We start from the raw sequence: 19,133 nt of genomic DNA on the forward strand, positions 1-19,133 counted from the left end.
GTGTGTGTGTTGTGTGTGTGTGTGTGTGTGTGTGTGTGTGTGTGTGTGAGAGAGAGAGATATTGTAGCCTCCAAACCTAGCTTTAAGACCCCAGCAACCGCTACAGAAAGCTAAAACTAGAAATCCTGGCTCTGTGTGAGCTTGACCTGACCCATTCAGGCTGCTTCTGTTGTTCCAACTTTAATAAAAATGCCAAAGCCCTCACAAGCTATTTACTTTATTGGATTCTAATGGACTGGTCAAAATCTTTGCCTTAAAACCTCTCAAAAAAAAACAGGACAAATACACCTCTTAAAGCTATACAGAGGAACCTAAATTATCCAAACGAGATGGAAGGGCGCTATTTCGTTCAGATAATTGAATATTTGGTTAATTGATTCACTGCCTCTCCTCTGGGGCTCGGAGTTTTCTGAAGTTTCCTTTTTCCTCACTCTGCCTGCCTTGCTCCTTCTCTTTCTCTGGGCTTGCTTCTGAGCAGACACACACTTGTGTGTTAAGGGACCTGCAGTATTGCTGTACCTCTCCCAACCCCCTCCGATCAATTCAATGGGATTCACACAGCGAGCACTTGCTAAGTCCGCCCCTCATTCAGGAGACTAGGCAGCAGCACAGTGTGTGTGAGCTTCCCCCGCCTCCCAAACTGTCCGCCCCAACCAATTTTTGGACCTCTGACCCCCCCCAACCCATCCAAACTGTCCCCTCTGGCATAGCTGGACTGGACGCCAACAAGACTGCTGCTGCCTTTTAGGGGGGTGAATCTCAAAATAGTGAGTGCATGCACACGCAGCCACACACACAACTTTTTACTGCAACTTTTTGACAAGGGGGTGGAAGGGGGGTGGGGTGGGGGATTTCGGGAACACCCCTGTGTAGAACTCCAGGGGTAGTGTGTGTAGAGAGAGCAGGCGGTCAGTCATTTGGAGACGGTGCCTGGGCTCCCATCAATGTTCTCGGCAGCATTTCAGTAAGCCGAGTTCATTTTTGATCATTGTAATCAGTGTTGGAAACACCTCTTTGATGTAATGTTTCTATCAGGACCTTGAGATCTTCTTCAGATAATCTAATATTCGGATAATCGAGGTTCCTCTGTAGTATCATCACAATTGCTGTAGGTCTTTCTCAGGGTAGTATCCAAGAATTGTTATCTTCATCTACTTCACTGATCATCCCTCTATCATACATAGAAGAGGGAATGTTTACTAATTCCACAACCTTCTGTGTCTGTAGCTCCTTGGATACGGAAGCTGACTGTGCTTGCATGCAGCAAGAGCAGGACAGCATTCTGGTTTGGACTCGTAAGTGGAACATAATAATTGGACCATAAAAGTGTCGTATAAGGATAATTTCCAACAAGAGAGCATCTAACCATTTCCCCTTGAGTTTCAGTGATGTTACCATTGCTCAAACCCCAGCATTAACATTAATTTTGTGCAAGACTGAGATGGACCAGCCATATTCAAATTGTTGCTACAGGGTTTGTCAGGGGTTGGGAATTCTTCAGTGGGTAACTTAACCCCCAGATTCCTGAAGGCCTGTCACCATCTACAGGGAATAAATCAGAATGATAGATAATCTCCACTTAACTGGATGAGAGTGGTTCTAAAACATTCAAGCTCAACATCATCCAGATAAGGCAGCTCACTCGGTTGACATCCCATCCACTTTCCTCAACCCTAAGTGCACCTTGGCAACATTATGTACCAACTAGAAGATGCAAGGCAGAAACTCAGCAAGCCTCCTTCATAATACCTTCCAAAACTATGACCTCTAGTGCTCTGAAGAACAAAGGTAGCAAGTGCATGGGAACATCATCACTTTCAAGTTCCCCTTGAAGTCACATATCATCCTAACTTGGAACTAACTTGCTGAGCCTTCACTGTGTTGCTGGGCAAAAAGCTCAGAACTCTCTTCCTACTACAGTTATACCTAAACAACATAAACTGCAGCAGTCAAGAAGTTGGATCACCACCACCTTCTCAGAGAAGAGCGAGGGGTGGATAACAACTGCTGGCCTTGCCAACAATGCTCGCATAGCATAAACCAATAGTAACAAAAAATAACTCCTAGCAACACAATTTCTGATGTATTATATTTTCTCTCAATGTGTGTGTTCCTCTCCTAACAAAAGTGACTGCTCAAATGGAAGGCTAAAGAGCCTAAGAGGCATTCGAAGATTGTATTTTCATTTGAGGATCAGAGTTTCTTCGCAATAGTCATTTAGTGAGAATGCTATGTTTTCTATCAAATTTGCATTTTCTGTTCCAGTTTGTCTTCTCTCCCTCTTCACACACTTTCCAGATGTTTTCTAATCAACCTGTTTAGTGATGCGGGACTTGAACCCTGATCCCCTGGCTCAGATGTAGGGACCTAACTACTGTGCTGCAAGAACCATTGTACCCTTTCCAAGCTAATCGTTATCTGTGATATTCAATTCGATTACTTCCAGACTGCCATTACTTCCACTAAATTACTAATCCTGCAGTTTACCCTCGTGGCAAATGTGTTGGCTGCTATTATAAATGGTTCCCTCTCCTCAGCTTCCCTGTTGCCTTTCAAATCTGCCATCATCACACGTTTTATTAAAAAAAGCTTCCACCAGTGTCATTCAGATGTCACCTAGCAGTGGGCTTCACACTTGATCGCAACCAGAAAATGACAAATTTGTGTACTAAATGCATGTGTCAACATTTCATATACAGTAAAACATTGTACAGGAGTAACTTTAAGTGATTTCAGAACACTATTCCACATTCCTTGTAGATCGATGATCTTAGTCTTCCATAGTGATTTTAAGTGTTCTTCCAAGTCTCTGGAATTAAGGGGGAAATTTTTATCCTATCCCATCAGTCTATCACTTGCTGGTACTTTCTCTGACATCATTCTGGCTTAAACATTGGCCATCTTTTATTATTGCAGGATTAATTGATGAACCTTGTACTGTTGTAATGTTTCAGACTGAACTTTTAAAAAAAAAAATATTAATTCGATAATTGAAATTGTAGGAAGATGTATCATGTGCTAAATTGGCTGTGTTTTTACTGACAGGTGCAGGCGGAAGCAGTGGAACACTGACTTAATAGCAACCAGCGTGGTTATCACCTTTCACAATGAAGCAAGATCAGCATTGCTTCGTACCATTGTCAGGTAAAAGCAGTTGCAAAATGCTATACTCAATTACTTTATATTTTTCACAGAAACTCACATTTATACAGCTCCCTTAAAATAGTAAACCCTCCCAAGGTTCTTCACAGCACTATTCTCAGCCAGAATTTGATGTTAAACCATGTTTGGTGTTATTATAAAATCGTAGAGTGTTTTACTGCACAGTAGGATCAGCACAACATGTCCTGACTGTCTGATTGCAAAAGCAATTTAGCAAGTACCATTCATCTGTCTTTTCTGGTAACTCTGCAAATCTTGTCTCTTCAGATAAGTATCTAATTGCCATTTCAAAGCCACAATTTAATCTGCCGGTACTATATTCTCAGTCAGTGCATCGCAAATTCCAAATACTCACTGAATGAAAAATATTGCCCTCATGTTGCCTCTGGCTCTTTTGCCATTCACATTAAATTGATATCTTCTGCTGGTACTAAATTCATCTTCTAAGGGGGAAGAAAAGTTCTCCCTTTCTATTTTGTCAATCCTGAATGATTTTGAACACCTCTACTCTCAATTTTCTCTACTCTCAATTTTCTCTGCTCTAATGAGAGCTTCATCTTTGTTAGTCTATTCGCATAATTGAAATCTCACATCCTTAGAATCATCTTTGTAAATCTTCAGCACCCTCTCCAGTGTATTTGCAACCTCCCTTAATGTAGTGCTAAAATTGGCGCAGTACTCCAGTTGAGGGCAAACCATAGTTTTATAAACGTTCTTGCTTTTTGTAATCCATGCATTTACTTACAAATTTCAGGTTTATGTATGCTTTAAAAACTACTTTCTCAACCTATCCTGCCACCTTAATTGATTAGTGCACTTATACCTACTGTCCCATTCCTCCAATATTTCTATTCCTGTACACACTCTGCAATTGTATAATTTACTTTATATTGCTTTTCTGTTCTTCCTACCAAATGTGTCAGTTTGCACTTTATTCCATTAAATGTTATCTACTACATGTACCCCATTCTGCTAGCTTTCCTATGTTTTGAAATTGTGCTTTGCATATGTGAGTCCAATAAAACCATGGTTTTAATACTGATCCCAAGGGATCGCACCATGTGATGTCCTGCAGTCTGAAAAATGACTATTTGCTATTACTTTGTTTCCAATAATTCACCCAAATTCATATCCATGGTTTAGTTCTTCTGCATGAGCATCAATTTTTCTGAAAACTTAAGTAACGCTTACCAAATACATTTTTGAATTCCATATACACCACATCAAATATTTCGTTAAACTTACTTTAATCCCATTGAGAAACTAAATTGCAATAGTTTAACAGAATTTATCATTAACAAATCATTGAGTTTTCTAAATTAATACACATTTTCCAGGTGATTGTTAATTTTCTCACAGTTGACCAAAACTTGTGTAAGAAAAATGTGTTAAGGAGTGTCTTGAGGAGGAGAATTAAGTGGAGTGGTGTAAAAGTTTAGATGAAAGTTGATGCTTAGGGCTGAGTGGCTGAAGGCAGCTTCCTGTGGTGGTACAAGTGAAATCCAAGATGTGTTTTGTTAGAAAACTAGGGTTCAAATTAATGGGGGTGTTTGGAGTAGCTATTACCTATTAACCTCTGCAATCAAGTTACCCGGATATCACAAGAAGACAAAATTAGAGAAGCACAGAGACTTCAAAAGGTTAGAGGAGCTGAAGGCTTGGAAGATTTTTAAACAGGATTAGAATTTTAAATCCGACATTAGTGAACCAGAAACCAGTGTAGGTTGGTGATATGTAGCTGGGTTTAATGTGAGCCTGTATGATCTAATCTGGTAGACTGCAGTTTAAAATACTACTGTAATATCTCTGTCCATTCTTGGGTGACTCTAAATCATCAAGAGCTACCTACCTTTATCAAAGTATTTGGGATTTAGAGGAGCATGTTCTGATCGGCAGAGTGTGCACTCCATATTTCTGTAACCTGATTCATTTCGTTTAGAGTCATGGGTAGGATGATGTGTCAGGCACCAGGTATTCTTCTAAACTCTTTGTGTCTTGTATGTAGGGGAGCAATAGGGTGGATTAGGGAGTGGCGTAGGCAGCTCCAAATGTTGCTGACTGTGCTATGCAGCCTGAAGCAGGCCAGCACAAAATACTTTAAAAGCAAATCTTGTGACTTTAAGCAGGAACGCAGGCTCCATTAGCTGAACAATGTTGAAAGAAACTAACATAAAACAGAGCCACTTTAAGTAGGGACAATGTGTAATTTGTTCTGGATCTGGTGATAAATGAACAGCACTTTGTAATTTTGAGCCCCTGTCACAATCCTCTTGGGGTCCTAGCTTAAAAGCCGCCATTTCAATGTAAACATTGTTAAAGATTGATTGAGGCTTGCAAGAATTGTCTTCATTCTGGCTTTTGTAATGCATCATAGGAACTTGACTGAGTTCACTTAGTTCTGGGAAAATATTCACTGTGCGAATATAAAAATGAACTGGATTCAGTTGCAGCATGACATTTGTGATTGGTTGTTGCTGTACAGTGCTGACATCTACTTGTTCAACTACTTGCATATCATAGAATCGTACAAGACAGGTGGATTGACACTGTGTGTTTGTAGGTTCTTTGGAAGAGCTTTACAGTTAGTTGCAAACAAGACTTGGAGCAATATGGCAACCTTACAGTACTACTAATCCAAAAGCCTGTTCTAATGTTGCAGAGGCAAGAATTCAAATTACACTAATAGCAATTGCGGAATTTATATGCAATTAATTGAACAAATTTAGAAAAAAAAAATCTAGGCTGAAGTTTTGCCAAGAAACCAGGAAACAAGAGCTGGATTTGTTTTGGGGTCAGAAACCAGTGGGAAACGGAATAAAATTAAGATTTTCACTAGAGGAAGCTTAATTGGGTTTTCTGCTCACTTAGAATTAGTACTGGTTGGAACAGAGTTGGGTCTTATGAAGCATGGGACTTGCTTCGAGAATCTAGAAGCCATCGCTATAACTGCTGTTTGTTCGAAGGGGGACATTTGCTGATCGTACCAAAACCTTCCACAGCACGAGAGGGAAGCAAGATGTCACAAGATAGTCAAAGGCCCAACACCTAGGGCATAGTTGCCTTTTGCTTCATTGTCTTCAACCTAGATCTAATGCTGGAGGTTGTGAGGGAGATCAGGGAAATACTTATCCCAGAGGACAGGCAGAAGGAGGCCACTCTGATCAATGTTGCCTCCCTCCACCTTACCTTCCCACTTTTTTACCAATTATTCTGACTTCTCCCAGGAAAGCTGTCCTATTTCCAGACCCCTCTCAGCCTCCGTGCACACATTTTGGTGGAGGGCATGTCACAGACTTTCACAATGAGCATAATAAAGGTTAATAAAGTACTTGAGACCCTCGGTTTTATAAATTGGGTGATAAAGTACAGAGTTATGCTATACCTTTTATGAAGCATTGGCTTAGCCTCAGCTGGTTGAATGTGTCCAATTCTGGAGATTAACTTCATGAAGGATATGAAGGCACGAGAGAGGATACAGAAAAAGTTCACAAGAGTGGCTCTGGGGCTGAGGAAGCTGAATGAAGGACGTTGGGAACACCTGCAAGTTCCTTCTCCAAGCCACTCGCCATCCTGACTAAGAAATATTTAGTCGTTCCTTCACTGTTGCTGGATCAAAATTCTGGAATTCCCTTCACAATGGCATTGAGCCTATCTACAGCAGTTCAAGAAGGCAGCTCACCACTACATTCTCAAGTGCAACTAAGGAAGGGCAATAAATGCTGGCTAGCCAGTGACACTCATGGCCCATAAGAGAATTAAAGCAACTCAGTTACGTGGACAAGAAAAGGTTGAGAGGAGATTTGTGGACTTTCTCAAAATCATACAAGATTTTTTCTAATCAAGTTGTTCAGAACTGTTATTCTACACTTCTGGAGCAGTTGGGACTTGAATTCATCTTTCCTGGCATGTAGGTGGGACACAACCACATGCCAGAAGAGCCTTGAGCCAAAGGAAATTATGAGAGAAGAAGGATTTTCTAATCAACTTCTTCAGAGGTATTGCGCACACCTCTGGAACATGTGCACTTGATCCCAGGTCTTCTGGCTTAGAAGTAGGGACTCTACCACTGCACCACAAGAGCCCCCACAGCCCAAAAGCAGGTGAAACTTGAATCCTTGGCTCCTGGTCCAAAAGTAGTTCCATTATCACTGTGTCACAACAGCCCTAAAAATGATGCAGTATCTGAACTGCAGAGATGTGGAGAACCTGTTTCCATTGGCAACTGATGTTTAGAATCTGGAATGTACTGCCTGAGATTGTGGTAGAGACATATTCAATTGTGGCCTTTCAAAAGATAATATGATAATTATCTGGGGAAAAAATCTACAGGACTGAAGAGAAATTGTAGGTAAGTAGGACTAGGTGAGTTGCTGTCGCAGAGAGCCAGCAAGACATGGCATGTCAAATGGCAGCCTCTGGTGTTCTAATAATTCTGTGATTCTGTATTCAAGTTCATAGCAGGCGGGTACTGGTGGCTGCCATCTGATAGTGATTACATCTTCAAAATCCTGATGACCTGCTCAATAGTTGTCCTACTGAGCAGGTGGCATTGGTTTTATTGCCTCTCTCTGGGGCTCTAATAGGATTTGCTGGTAGCCATTCCCTGTCCCTCGCAATCCATCCATGGGGGTGGATTGAAGATCTGAAGCAATGGATGAAGGAGTAGTGGCAACAACTAGGGAAGCAAGGGCACACTGGCTGGAATCTACTATGATCACACACCATTTGAATGTTGTAGGAGTCAAAGCACTTCCACTGGATAGGTTTGAAAGGTCCTTTAGTGGCCTTTATTTAGTTGCAGTCAATAATTCCCTTCCCATGGAGTCTCATGTAGATGGCAAAACTCAGGGCCTTTTGTCGCTAAGAGGCCATGCCTGTTATGAAGTGAATGTATTGTCACAGTCAGGCAAAGAGAGCATCCATGATCTGCAAAATGCAGTGGTGTGCAGTTTCTTGCAAAATTCAATAAGCATCCATGGTGGCTATGATGGCTTTTAGCAGGTCATGTCACTAGTGTGGCAGGATGTCAGCGCTTCTCCAGTGGTGCCACAGATGTCTGTGACTAAATACCTGCAGAGTTGCAGTCTCCTGTGGCACTGGGTTTTCAGTCAACCACAGGGAGCATCTGCACTGGTAAATCCTATGTTAAAGTGTATGGCCTCTGTTGTCTTCCAGCTTGTCTTCCTCTACTGCTACTAAGATTTCCCATTTTCCTATAATTAGTTTGGTCCCTCTTTGTCAAAATCTGTCATGCTTCCATTGCTGGCTGCAACATTTATGTAATTGACAGCCTTGCTCCTTGCTGTTTTGCCTTGACAATGTCTGGATGCTTAATACCTACTCCCCTGCAAATGATTTTTCTATATCTGGTGCCCAGACTCCCTTTGTTCCATTTATGGGGTCAGGATAATCCCCAGAACAGCCTTGACTCACTCACTACTTTATATCTGCCTCTCCTCAGCTGATCAGAAATCACTAACACATGACACATTTGTGGTCCTTTTAAATATTCCCAGAATTCCCAAACAGCACCTAACTGGAGTTGTACCTGCACAACGTGGTCAGCAACTGTTTAAGAAGGCAGCTCACCAATGACTTGTCAAGGGAAATTAGTGATGGGCAATAAATGCTGACCTTGACAGCAGTGTTCCTATTCTATGAATCAAAAGAAGAAAATCCACTTTCCCTTATTTTTTCATTAAAAGTTACAGATAGAAATTTAATAACATTATGTTTTGGAAATATCTCTCTTCAATTTGGCATGGAATGGAGGACAGAAGCTAGTCGTGTAGCCTACTCTGAATTCTGTTCAACTCAAGTTTGATTGGCTAAGTTTTTAAAGAGGGCTCAATCCTCTTACTGAGAAGAGGGTGCAGGATATTCACACTTACAGACAGTAGCAAGAGCATCAGTGATAATTATGGGTAGTCTGCTAGTGTCCAAATCTCATAAGGAAATGTTCAGAATGTCATGTTTATGAACAGCTAAGCTATAAACCTAATTTAATCCCAAAATAGATTGGACTTAGGTACAGCTATTCAGGTATTCCATCTACATATAAGACAATGTAATTCACAATGCAATGAGGATGGGTCTTAGCAATGAAAACTCTTAAGAAAGCCATTTTATGGGTCACAACTTAAAGATATGGGGTAGGCCATTCAAGATTGGGATGAGGAGAAGTTCCTTCACCCAGAGTGTGGTGAGCCCATGGAATTCTCTACTACAGGAAGCGGTTGAGGCCAAACATTGAATGTTTTAAAAAGAGGTATAGTTCTTAGTGCTGAAGGGATCAAAGGGTAAGGGGAAAAAGCAGAAAACGAGTACTGAATTGGATGATCAACCATGATCATATTAAATGGCAGAGTAGATTCGAAGGCCCAAATGGCCTATACCTATTTTCTGTTTCTATATAATATTGGATTATAGATTTCTTAAAACTCTCTATAAACCTTGCCGGTTAATTTGCAAGAATCTGAGAGACATCAGAGAAACAGAGACATCAGAGAAACAGTGTCCCTGAAACAGAGTAAAAGCTGTCTTTAATATTCACCATGCAAAACACAGTAAAATTGAAGAGAGTGAGAATTTAAATAAGGCTGCAAGATTCACTTAACTTTGGCTAGAGAGAGGATTCTCTAGAGTAACCTCCATCATTAAAGTTAATTTGGGGATCAGAAGTTACCAGACTAGAAAATATAAAAGGAAACAGGTGATTAGGATCAGAGATTAATTGGTCTAGTTCCCAGAGATTAAAGTACCCAATTAAGGAATAAAGTATAAAATGAGATGGGATTATTGATCATGCTAAAAGTCACATGGTGGTCATTTCTGCAATTTAAAGTATAAGTTGTCTTCAAAAATAGTGTTAGTGTGTTTCTAATATTTTTATTGCACAAAAACCTTTAAATCTAAACTATTGTGACCTTTTCAGTTGGTCACTGGAATTCAGACATTTTTTTTAAAAGTCATTGGTTTGTATGGGTGTCATTACATTGGTAAATGTATTAAGGTTACAAAACCAAGCTGAGTAGGAGGGGTTGATGCAGAGATCTACTGTAACCTAATTGAATGATAGATGAGCTCAAGGAACTGAAAAGTCCTGTTTCTGTTCTTCTGTCACTATGCAGTGTTTTCTTAAAATAATAAATGCAGTAAAAACTATTTTACACTGAAAGATTCCTCTGAGTTTTCCTTCTTCACAAACTGTCTCCATGTGTCAAGTCGCCACTAAAAATCAAATCCTATAAATTGACGGCAACAAACTGAATTAGGATCTTTCACAAATTCCACACTCTAATATATCAGCAGTAATTACCATTGAAAATGGTTCATTATCGTTTTTACATTTACTTTCAAATTATTGTCAATTTTCAATAATTGTGATTTTTCGTTTTGAACAGTGTGCTTAGAAAAAGTCCGCCACACCTGATCAAAGAAATAATTTTGGTTGATGATTACAGTGACAACCGTAAGTAGGAATTGCTTTACCTCTCTGTAGCTCAGTCTCATAAATTATCTTTGTAAAAAAAAATTGAACTTCCACTTGCAGCTGAAGATGGCACTTTATTATCAAAGATTGAGAAGGTCCGAATTCTTCGAAATAACAGACGGGAAGGTTAGTCAAGGGAAATATTTTGCTGTTTCTGTGTTTAAATTTATCTTCAAAAGAAACGTAACAGTGATCTTTCTTAAACTGTGTAGGGCTAATGCGTTCACGTGTCAGGGGAGCTGATGCAGCACAAGCAAACATCCTTACATTTCTTGACAGCCATTGCGAATGCAATGAACACTGGCTAGAACCCCTCCTGGAGAGGGTGGTTGAGGTAAGAAAATAGGTTCTGTTCCAAACTTATCAGTGGTAGTTAACTGTTAACTCAGAACTTTTATTTGAGTTTGCAGTTTAGTTGAATTGGTGTGTATTGAGTTTTAAGAATTGTTTAATAAGGCACAGAAATTTTCTTGTAAAGGTTCAGGTGTCTGTTAGGAGAGAAATACAGCAATAACAAAATGAAACTAATGGTTAATGAGTGTTACTTGGATTGGAGAATGGTTGTAACATTATAAATGTTTCAGGTAAATGACAAAGTAAGGTCTTCTGGCCTAGTGAATCCCAAACCTTGAGGCACACCTTTGACTTAGAGTCATAGAGATGTACAGCATGGAAACAGACCCTTCGGTCCATACCGTCCAGCCGACCAGATATCCCAACACAATCTAGTCCCACTGCCAGCACCTGGCCCGTATCCCTCCAAACCCTTCCTATTAATATACTCATCCAAATGCCTCTTAAATGTTGCAGTTGTACCAGTCTCCACCACTTCCTCTGGCAGCTCAAAAAAGTTGCCCCTTAGGTCTCTTTTATATCTTTCCCCTCTCACCCTAAACCTATGCCCTCTAGTTCTGGACTCCCCGACCCCAAGGAAAAGGCTTTGCTTATTTACCCTATCCATGCCTCTCATAATTTTGTAAACCTCTATAAGGTCACCACTCAGCCTCCGACGCTCCAGGGAAAACAGCCCCAGCCTGTTCAGCCTCTCCCTATAGCTTAAATCCTCCAACCCTGGCAACATCCTTGTAAATCTTTTCTGAACCCTTTCAAGTTTCACAACATCTTTCTGATAGGAAGAAGACCAGAATTGCACGCAATATTCCAACAGTGGCCTAACCAATGTCCTGTACAGCCGCAACATGATCTCCCAACTCCTGTACTCAATACTCTGACCAACAAAGGAAAGCATACCAAACGCCTTCTTCACTATCCTATCTACCTGTGACTCCACTTTCAAGGAGCTATGAACCTGCACTCCAAGGTCTCTTTGTTCAGCGGCGGTGTAGTGGACAGCGAAAAGGGTTACCTCAGATTACAATAGGATCTTGACCAGATGGACCAATGGGCTGAGAAATGGCAGATGGAGTTTAATTCAGATAAATGCGAGGTGCTTCATTTTGGGAAAGCAAATCTTAGCAAGACTTATACACTTAATGGTAAGGTCCTAGGGAGTATTGTCAAGCTTTTTATGGCACACCAAATGTTTTTAAAATAATCAGCACTAGCGTTGCAAGGAATGATAGTTATTTCTAACTGAAACATAAATAGACCACAATTTTAATGAGAAATATTTGACTTATTTTGACTAGAATTTCACTGCAAATGTGAGCTTGTTTGCAATGAACATAACTTTGCTTTAATGGTGATAAGACTAAAGGTCCTGATCCACACATGTGTAAACACAATCTCTTCTGGTTTTTGAGATGTGGCAGGGAAGAGGAACTAAGTTTATAAATGTAGCTGGTTGAAAATGGCATCAGAAGGATTATCACTTGATTTGGTATCAAGGGATATTCATTTCTCATTTGTAGCCAGAATGCATCCAGTGGAATCTCTTTGAGTTTGATCTCAAGATTGCAATCACTGCGGAGATCCAGGAATTCTTCTCTTACCCTTCAAACACACAGTTAATTTTTCTGAACATACTCCAAATGTATTTTCATTAAATTAAATTAAACTGCTCTGTCCCAGATGATCTGAAATAACGCTTGAGCTTATGTGGAAGCAGACTCAAAGTGAGAGGAAACTTCCATCTTAGTTTGAGTAGAAGCTCAGTTGAACATTTGACGTGAACTGCAAGGAACCTCTTCTCTCCACACTTAGTTTTCATTTGAACCCATTTGGCTTGTCTGTATCCTTGCAACTTTTGATTCAGCTCATTCAGGTGCTCAAACACATCAGCTAAGGACACTAGTTTTTCCAGCCAATCTTGTAACATATTAACATTCTGGGACTCACTGTGCATGAATTGTTTCAATTCACTAATCAGTTCTTAAATTCTTGGCAGAACATCTTGAGGGCTAATGAATGTCAATAGGAAGAATTAGAATTAGAATCCCTACAGTGTGGAAACAGGCTCTTCGGCTCAACAAGTCCATACCAACCTTCCAAAGAGTAACCCACCCAGACCCATTCCCTTATCCTATGTGTGCCCCTGACTAATGCATCTAACCTACACATCCCTATGGGCAGTTTAGCATGGCCAGTTGACCTAACCTGCACATTTTTAGGCTGTGGGAGGAAACCGGAGCACCTAGAGGAAACCCATGCAGACACGAGGAGAATATGCAAATTCCACACAGACAGTCGTCTGAGGCTGGAATTGAATCCAGGTCCCTGGCACTGTGAGACAGCAGTGCTAACCGCTGAGCCACCGTGCCGCCCCAAAGAAAGGAGAAAGACTGATGTTCAGCTCCTTCTTCTTCACACTGAATAGAAAAGGGTGTGATTTAACTGGTTTGGATTTGATGAAGTTGGCAACTTTTATAGCCTCATTTAGGGTGGATTTAACTACATAATATGAGAACTTCCTTATGTAAAAAGAGTAATTTGAACATCTGAGTTTTCACGTTGTACTTTGGACACACAGCCTTTTACATTCTTGACTTATGCAGTTCTGCCATTTTATTTTCAAATTCTCATTGGTCAGCCTGAATATTTCTCCCCACTTGTTTGCTGAAGACAGTCCTTATAGAATAACTATTGCTCTTTCAAAGCAGTCTTCCTTACCAAGCTGAAAAACTGTGATCAGCTGTGCACAACCTTCGATGTCTGTAGATTCATCCATCTGCAGGGAAAACTTCCCTGACCCTTGAATTTTCTGGATCACTGTTGCTTCCATGACTGTGAAATGTCTTCTGTGTGTCTGCTGTTGGTGTTATTTGAAAGTGGAACTGTTAACATCTCTTTTGCTGCTGCTGTGCTTATCAGAGTATAGACAACTGCCTGACAAGCTGGTAGAATGAGAGTTCCAGCACTTGTGTGAGGCTTCTTGGTTTTGGCAATCAATGTTGTAGCTGGCCACAATCCCAGTGCTTTTGTTGATTTTCTCATGAGAGCATTGCTTTGCATTCTGCTCTTGCAACCGTTTGAAGTAACTAGAAAGATGTCATCTTTGCTTGTAACCATGAAAAAGTTCTAATCGTTTTACAACTGTGTCAGCAAATCAGACATTTGAGGAGCAACAGGATTTCCACGCCAGGTAAATCCAAATGCCAGGTAATCATGATGGTGCTAGCTGTTTTGTACCTTGTTCATCTTATTTGCTGACTTATTACTGCTGTTCTACAAATCATCCAGTCCATTTGATGGGGCTGCTCTTTTCAAAAATTTATGATTATGAATTACTTTCTACATCCAAATCTGGTAGATAGAATGGTGTTTTTATGGGCTGCTGCCTGTATATAATACACAAAATGAGCATAATTAATTTAATCAGAGCTGTCCAAACTACAGCCCAACAACATTCTTTATAATCAACAGTTTCCTTTAGCAGTTTTACAAGAGTCTGGATAAGACACAAATTGAGATGATGACATAAAAATAATGCTGAGCTTGATTGATTCATCTGTTGAACAGTCCTTTTCTACATTGACTTTAACCAAGAATCACCCGAGATTGAGCTTAACTGATGCTTATCTCAGTAACATTATGCAACCTGCAACTACAAATCTCAAACCTAGTATTGACCGGATTTCAAAATCCAAGCCTCAGCTGTACACCTCACATTAAGTTTTGCATCTAACATTCTGTGGTGAGTAAATGTTCATGGTTTTCACAAGTTGTTTGTTCGCAGTTATATTTTTCACAGTATGTTTTTATAGTCTATAATTCTGCTTAATATAGTGTAAGTTAAGTTGTGTTTTTATTTATAGCCTGTTGTTTATTAGCTGTTTGCTAATGTGGCCCTTGGTACAAGAAGTTTAGACTCCCTTAGTGTAAATTGTAGCTGTTGTTTTGCATATTATTAACAGGACTTTTTGAAGAAATAATGGAACTTCTGTTCTTCACTGCATACATTATCTTTACAATATCAACATCAACAAAAGATAGGCACATGTGCACAATGGGGCATTAGAACGATAGTAGTGGGGAACAAGGAAATGGCTTAGGAACTTTGCATCAGTCTTCATGGTGGAAGACATGAGTAATATCCCAAACCTTCAAAAGAGTGAGGGGGAGAGCTGAGTATGGTGACCATCACCAAGAAGAAGATGCTAAAAAAAACTTACTGGCCTGAAGCACTTGGACCAGATGGAATACACCCCAGAGTTTGAAGGGAGATAGCTGAAGAGATAGTGGAGGTGTTAGTGGTGATGTTTCAGGAATTGCTAGAATCAGGCAGGGTCTTAGCAGACTGGAAAATTGCTAAAGTGACACCCCTGTTTAAAAAGGGAGTAAGGCAAAAGATGGTAAATTACAGACCGATTAGCCTAACCTTGTTGTGGGTAAGATCCTGGAATCCATTGTGAAGGATGAGATTTCTGAATACTTGGAAGTATATGGTAAAACAGGGCAAAGTCAGCATGGTTTCATCAAGGGGAGGTCATGCTTGACAAATCTTCTATAATTCTTTGAGGACGTAACAAACAGGTTAGAGTAAGGAAAGCCAATGGATGTTATCTACCTGGACTTCAAGAAGGCCTTTGACAAGCTGCCGCACAGGAGGCTACTGAGTAAGGTAAGGATCCATGGTGTTAGAGGCAAAGTGCTAGTGTGGATGGAAGCTCGGCAGTTTGGCAGAAAGCAGAGAGTTGGTTAAAAGGGTTCTTCTCAGAGTGGCAGCCGGTGACAAGTGGTGTTCTGCAAGGCTCAGTTTTGGGATGACAACTTTTCCCGCTGTACATTAATGATCTAGAATGAAGGAACTGAGGGCATACTGGCTAAGTTTGCAGATGATACAAAGATAGGTAGAGGGACAGGTAGCATTGAGGAGGCTGCAGAAGGATTTGAACAAGTTAGGAGAGTGGGCAAAGAGGGGCAAATGGAGTACAACATGGGGAAAGTGTGAGGTCATGCACTTTAGTAGGAAGAATAGAGGCATGGTCTGTTTTCTAAATGGAGAGAAAATTCAGAAGTCTGAAATGCAGAGAGAGTTCTAGTCCAGGATTCTGTCAAGGTACACTTGCAAGTTGAGTCAGTAGTTAGGAAGGCAAATGCAATGTTGGCATTTATTTTGAGAGGGCTTGAATATAAAATCAGGGATATACTTCTGAGGCTCAGTAAGGCTCTGGTCACACCACATTTGGAGTATTGTGTGCATTTTTGGGTCCCATATCTCAGGAAGAATGTACTGGGCTTGGAGGTTCATGAGAATGGTCCCAGGAATGAAAAGCTTAACAAATGAGGGACGTTTGAGGACTCTGGGTCTATACTCGATGGAGTTTAGAAGGATGAGGGGGGATCTAATTGAAACATACAGAATACTGAATGGCCTGGACAGAGTAGATGTTGGGAAGATGTTTCCATAAGTAGGAGAGAGACTCAGACCTGTGCGCACAGCCTTAGATAAAGGGAAGACCGTTTAGAATGGAGATAAGGAGAAACCTCTTCAGCCAGAGAGTGGTGGATCTATGGAATTCATTGCTACAGAAGGTTGTGGATGCCAGGTCATTGAGTATATTTAAAACTGAGGTGGATAGGTTCTTGAGTATCAAAGGGATCAAGGGTTACAGGAAGAAACTGGGAGAATGGGGTTGAGAAACTTATCAGCCGTGATTGAGTGGCAGACTTGATGGGCTGAATGACCTAATTTCTGCTCCTATGGCTTATGGTCTTAATGCAGACCAAAGACTTTCAACAAAACTAGTATTGACAACTTGCCACTCTGGTAATGAAAATCAAAATTTCGTGGGATCTCCTAGAAACTGGTGTGGCAATATAATCAATTCCATATGGCAAGCGTAGTGATACCCTACAACGAAGAAAGGCAGAAATTATTGTGACACCATATATCAAGGAGAAAATAAATCAAAATTGAAATTTAAATCAAATTGATAAATTACATTACTAAAGAAAATTTACTTAATTGCAAGATGTTTTGCGGCCTCCCTGAGACACTCTGCAACACAGTTTAGGAAGCACTTTTCTAGCACATAGATCCACAGTATCACTTTGATGCTTTTCTCATAATTCTAAGCCTCATTTTGATAATCCATCTTTCTTTCTTGAAACTTGGTGATGACTCTTGCTTGTCCCAATATTTATTCATTCATTAATAATTTAGCTGGCTTGAACTACAAGGACAACATTAAATTACTTCAAACATTTTAGTAATCTCTTTATATTGTCTGTTTCTCTCATAATTTTATACATGCTCTTGCTTGCACAACACAATCTCTCACTCGTGGTGTTCTCACTGTTTCTGACATACCTTTGTTATCCTAGTTTTATTCACACTTGTAAAAGCTAAAAATAATAATTGGTGCACTGTTGATTTTTGTATCTGTTAAAAAGCTGAGTAAATAATCTAATTAGTAAGATTATAAATTCACAGGCATAGACACATATCTTCATGCTACATAGTGCATTCATTGGTATTGGGACAATATGTTAAATGCAGAAAGGAGTTAAGATTAGAGTGGTACTGGAAAAGCACAGCAGGTCAGGCAGCATCCGAGGAGCAGGAAAATCGATGTTTCGGGCAAAAGACCTTCATCAGGTATTACCCAACTCGAGAAATGTCATTGCCTTTAGCAAACCTTTGAGAGTAGGAGGAAAATATTTGGGTTTTCTCAAGAAAATAAATTAATTAGGTGGAGTCTGTAAAACAAAAATTTTTGACTGGAGCAGATTTGGTGGTCAAGTGACCCTTTATTGTGTTATTTTAAACTGTAGTGTCCAGACTTTGCCCGAGAACCATAGTCAGTGTAAGTGATGAGGTCTACTCTGCACCCATGAAATTTACTTGTCGCCTTCAAATTTTTTGGGCCAAGAGGGCATTCTGCTCCTAGTCAGATTTCCGATGCTTCCCTTCCCCTTCTGCTGTAATCATTTATACTTTCTTTGTCTATTTTTACAATACTACTTCCTTGTGCCATCTTCCTTTTTTAACTTGATTATCGTTCACCCTCCTACCCTTTCAATTTAATGATAAATAATTAAATCGTTAACCTTTTCAAATTCTGATAAGAGGCTGTCAACCTGAAATATTAACTCTATTTCTCTTTCCCCAGATTCTACTTTACTTATTGATGGATTGTTTTTCTCAGTTTTCTAGCATCCGCAGTGGTTTTTATTTTAATGTTCAGTCCTGCTTTGAATCAAATTTCTTTTTCTACCCATTTTGTTCTCTCACTCCCAACTGTCAAGGGCCTGTCTTTTTCAGACTCCCTTAATAGCTCTGTTATAGAGTTACACAACACAAAAATAGGCTGTTCAGCCCCTATGTCCATGTTGATGAACAAATGCCAAACTACACTAATCTCATTTACTTGCACATGGTCCATGGCCTACTACGCCCTAGCATTTTAAATGCTCATCCAGGTGCTGCTTATATGCTGTGAGAGTACCTGATTTTGATCGATATCAGACTGCCGCCTGAGACCATCCTGCTCGCTATTTAAAAACACCACCAATTTATGTGTCACCTACACACTTACTAATTATACCTTCTACATTCACACCCCAAGTCATTAATGTATGTAACAAACAGCACTGATCTGTGTGGTACACTGCTGGTCACAGACTTCCAATCACAACCAATTTTAGATCCAGTTTGCCAACTTGTCTTGAATTTCATGGATTCTTACCTTTCAGACCAGTCTTCCGTGTGAGACTTTGTCATATGACTTTGTCAAAGTACATATAAGCCACATCAACTGCAGTATCTTCATCAGTATATTTAGTTACCAGAATACTCAACTAAGTTATCAGACAGCATCTCCCTATCTCAAATGTATGCTGACTATCCCTGATCAGTCCTTGCCTTTCCAAGTGTCGGTCTAATCCTATCCATTAGAATTTATTCCAATAATTTTCCTACCATTGCCATCAAGCTAATTGGTCTGTAATTACCTGATGTATCCCTGCTGCCCTTCATGAACAAAAGAACTACATTAGCTATCTCCATCATCGTGCAGTTCACCTGTGGCCAGTGAAGTATTAAATGGATCTGCCAGGGCCCCAGCAATCTCTTCTT

The 19,133-nt window shown here is 40.1% G+C and overlaps 1 protein-coding gene across 2 annotated transcripts in view; it reads left to right on the forward strand.

The window, feature by feature from the left end:
• galnt2 (UDP-N-acetyl-alpha-D-galactosamine:polypeptide N-acetylgalactosaminyltransferase 2) overlaps positions 1-19,133 on the forward strand; it is a 118,702-nt gene that overhangs the window by 52,522 nt on the left and 47,047 nt on the right. For both annotated transcript variants that reach the window (XR_006309879.1, XM_043680988.1), the window contains exons 4-7: positions 3,046-3,144; positions 10,566-10,633; positions 10,715-10,780; positions 10,867-10,988. Coding sequence is in view for 1 of the 2 variants with exons in the window: in XM_043680988.1 (XP_043536923.1) it covers positions 3,046-3,144; positions 10,566-10,633; positions 10,715-10,780; positions 10,867-10,988 (355 nt within the window). In the remaining variant the exon portion in view is untranslated. The remainder of the gene's footprint in view (positions 1-3,045; positions 3,145-10,565; positions 10,634-10,714; positions 10,781-10,866; positions 10,989-19,133) is intronic.

This window comes from Chiloscyllium plagiosum, chromosome 3 (assembly GCF_004010195.1).
Source record: "Chiloscyllium plagiosum isolate BGI_BamShark_2017 chromosome 3, ASM401019v2, whole genome shotgun sequence".
NCBI classification, from domain to species: domain Eukaryota; kingdom Metazoa; phylum Chordata; class Chondrichthyes; order Orectolobiformes; family Hemiscylliidae; genus Chiloscyllium; species Chiloscyllium plagiosum.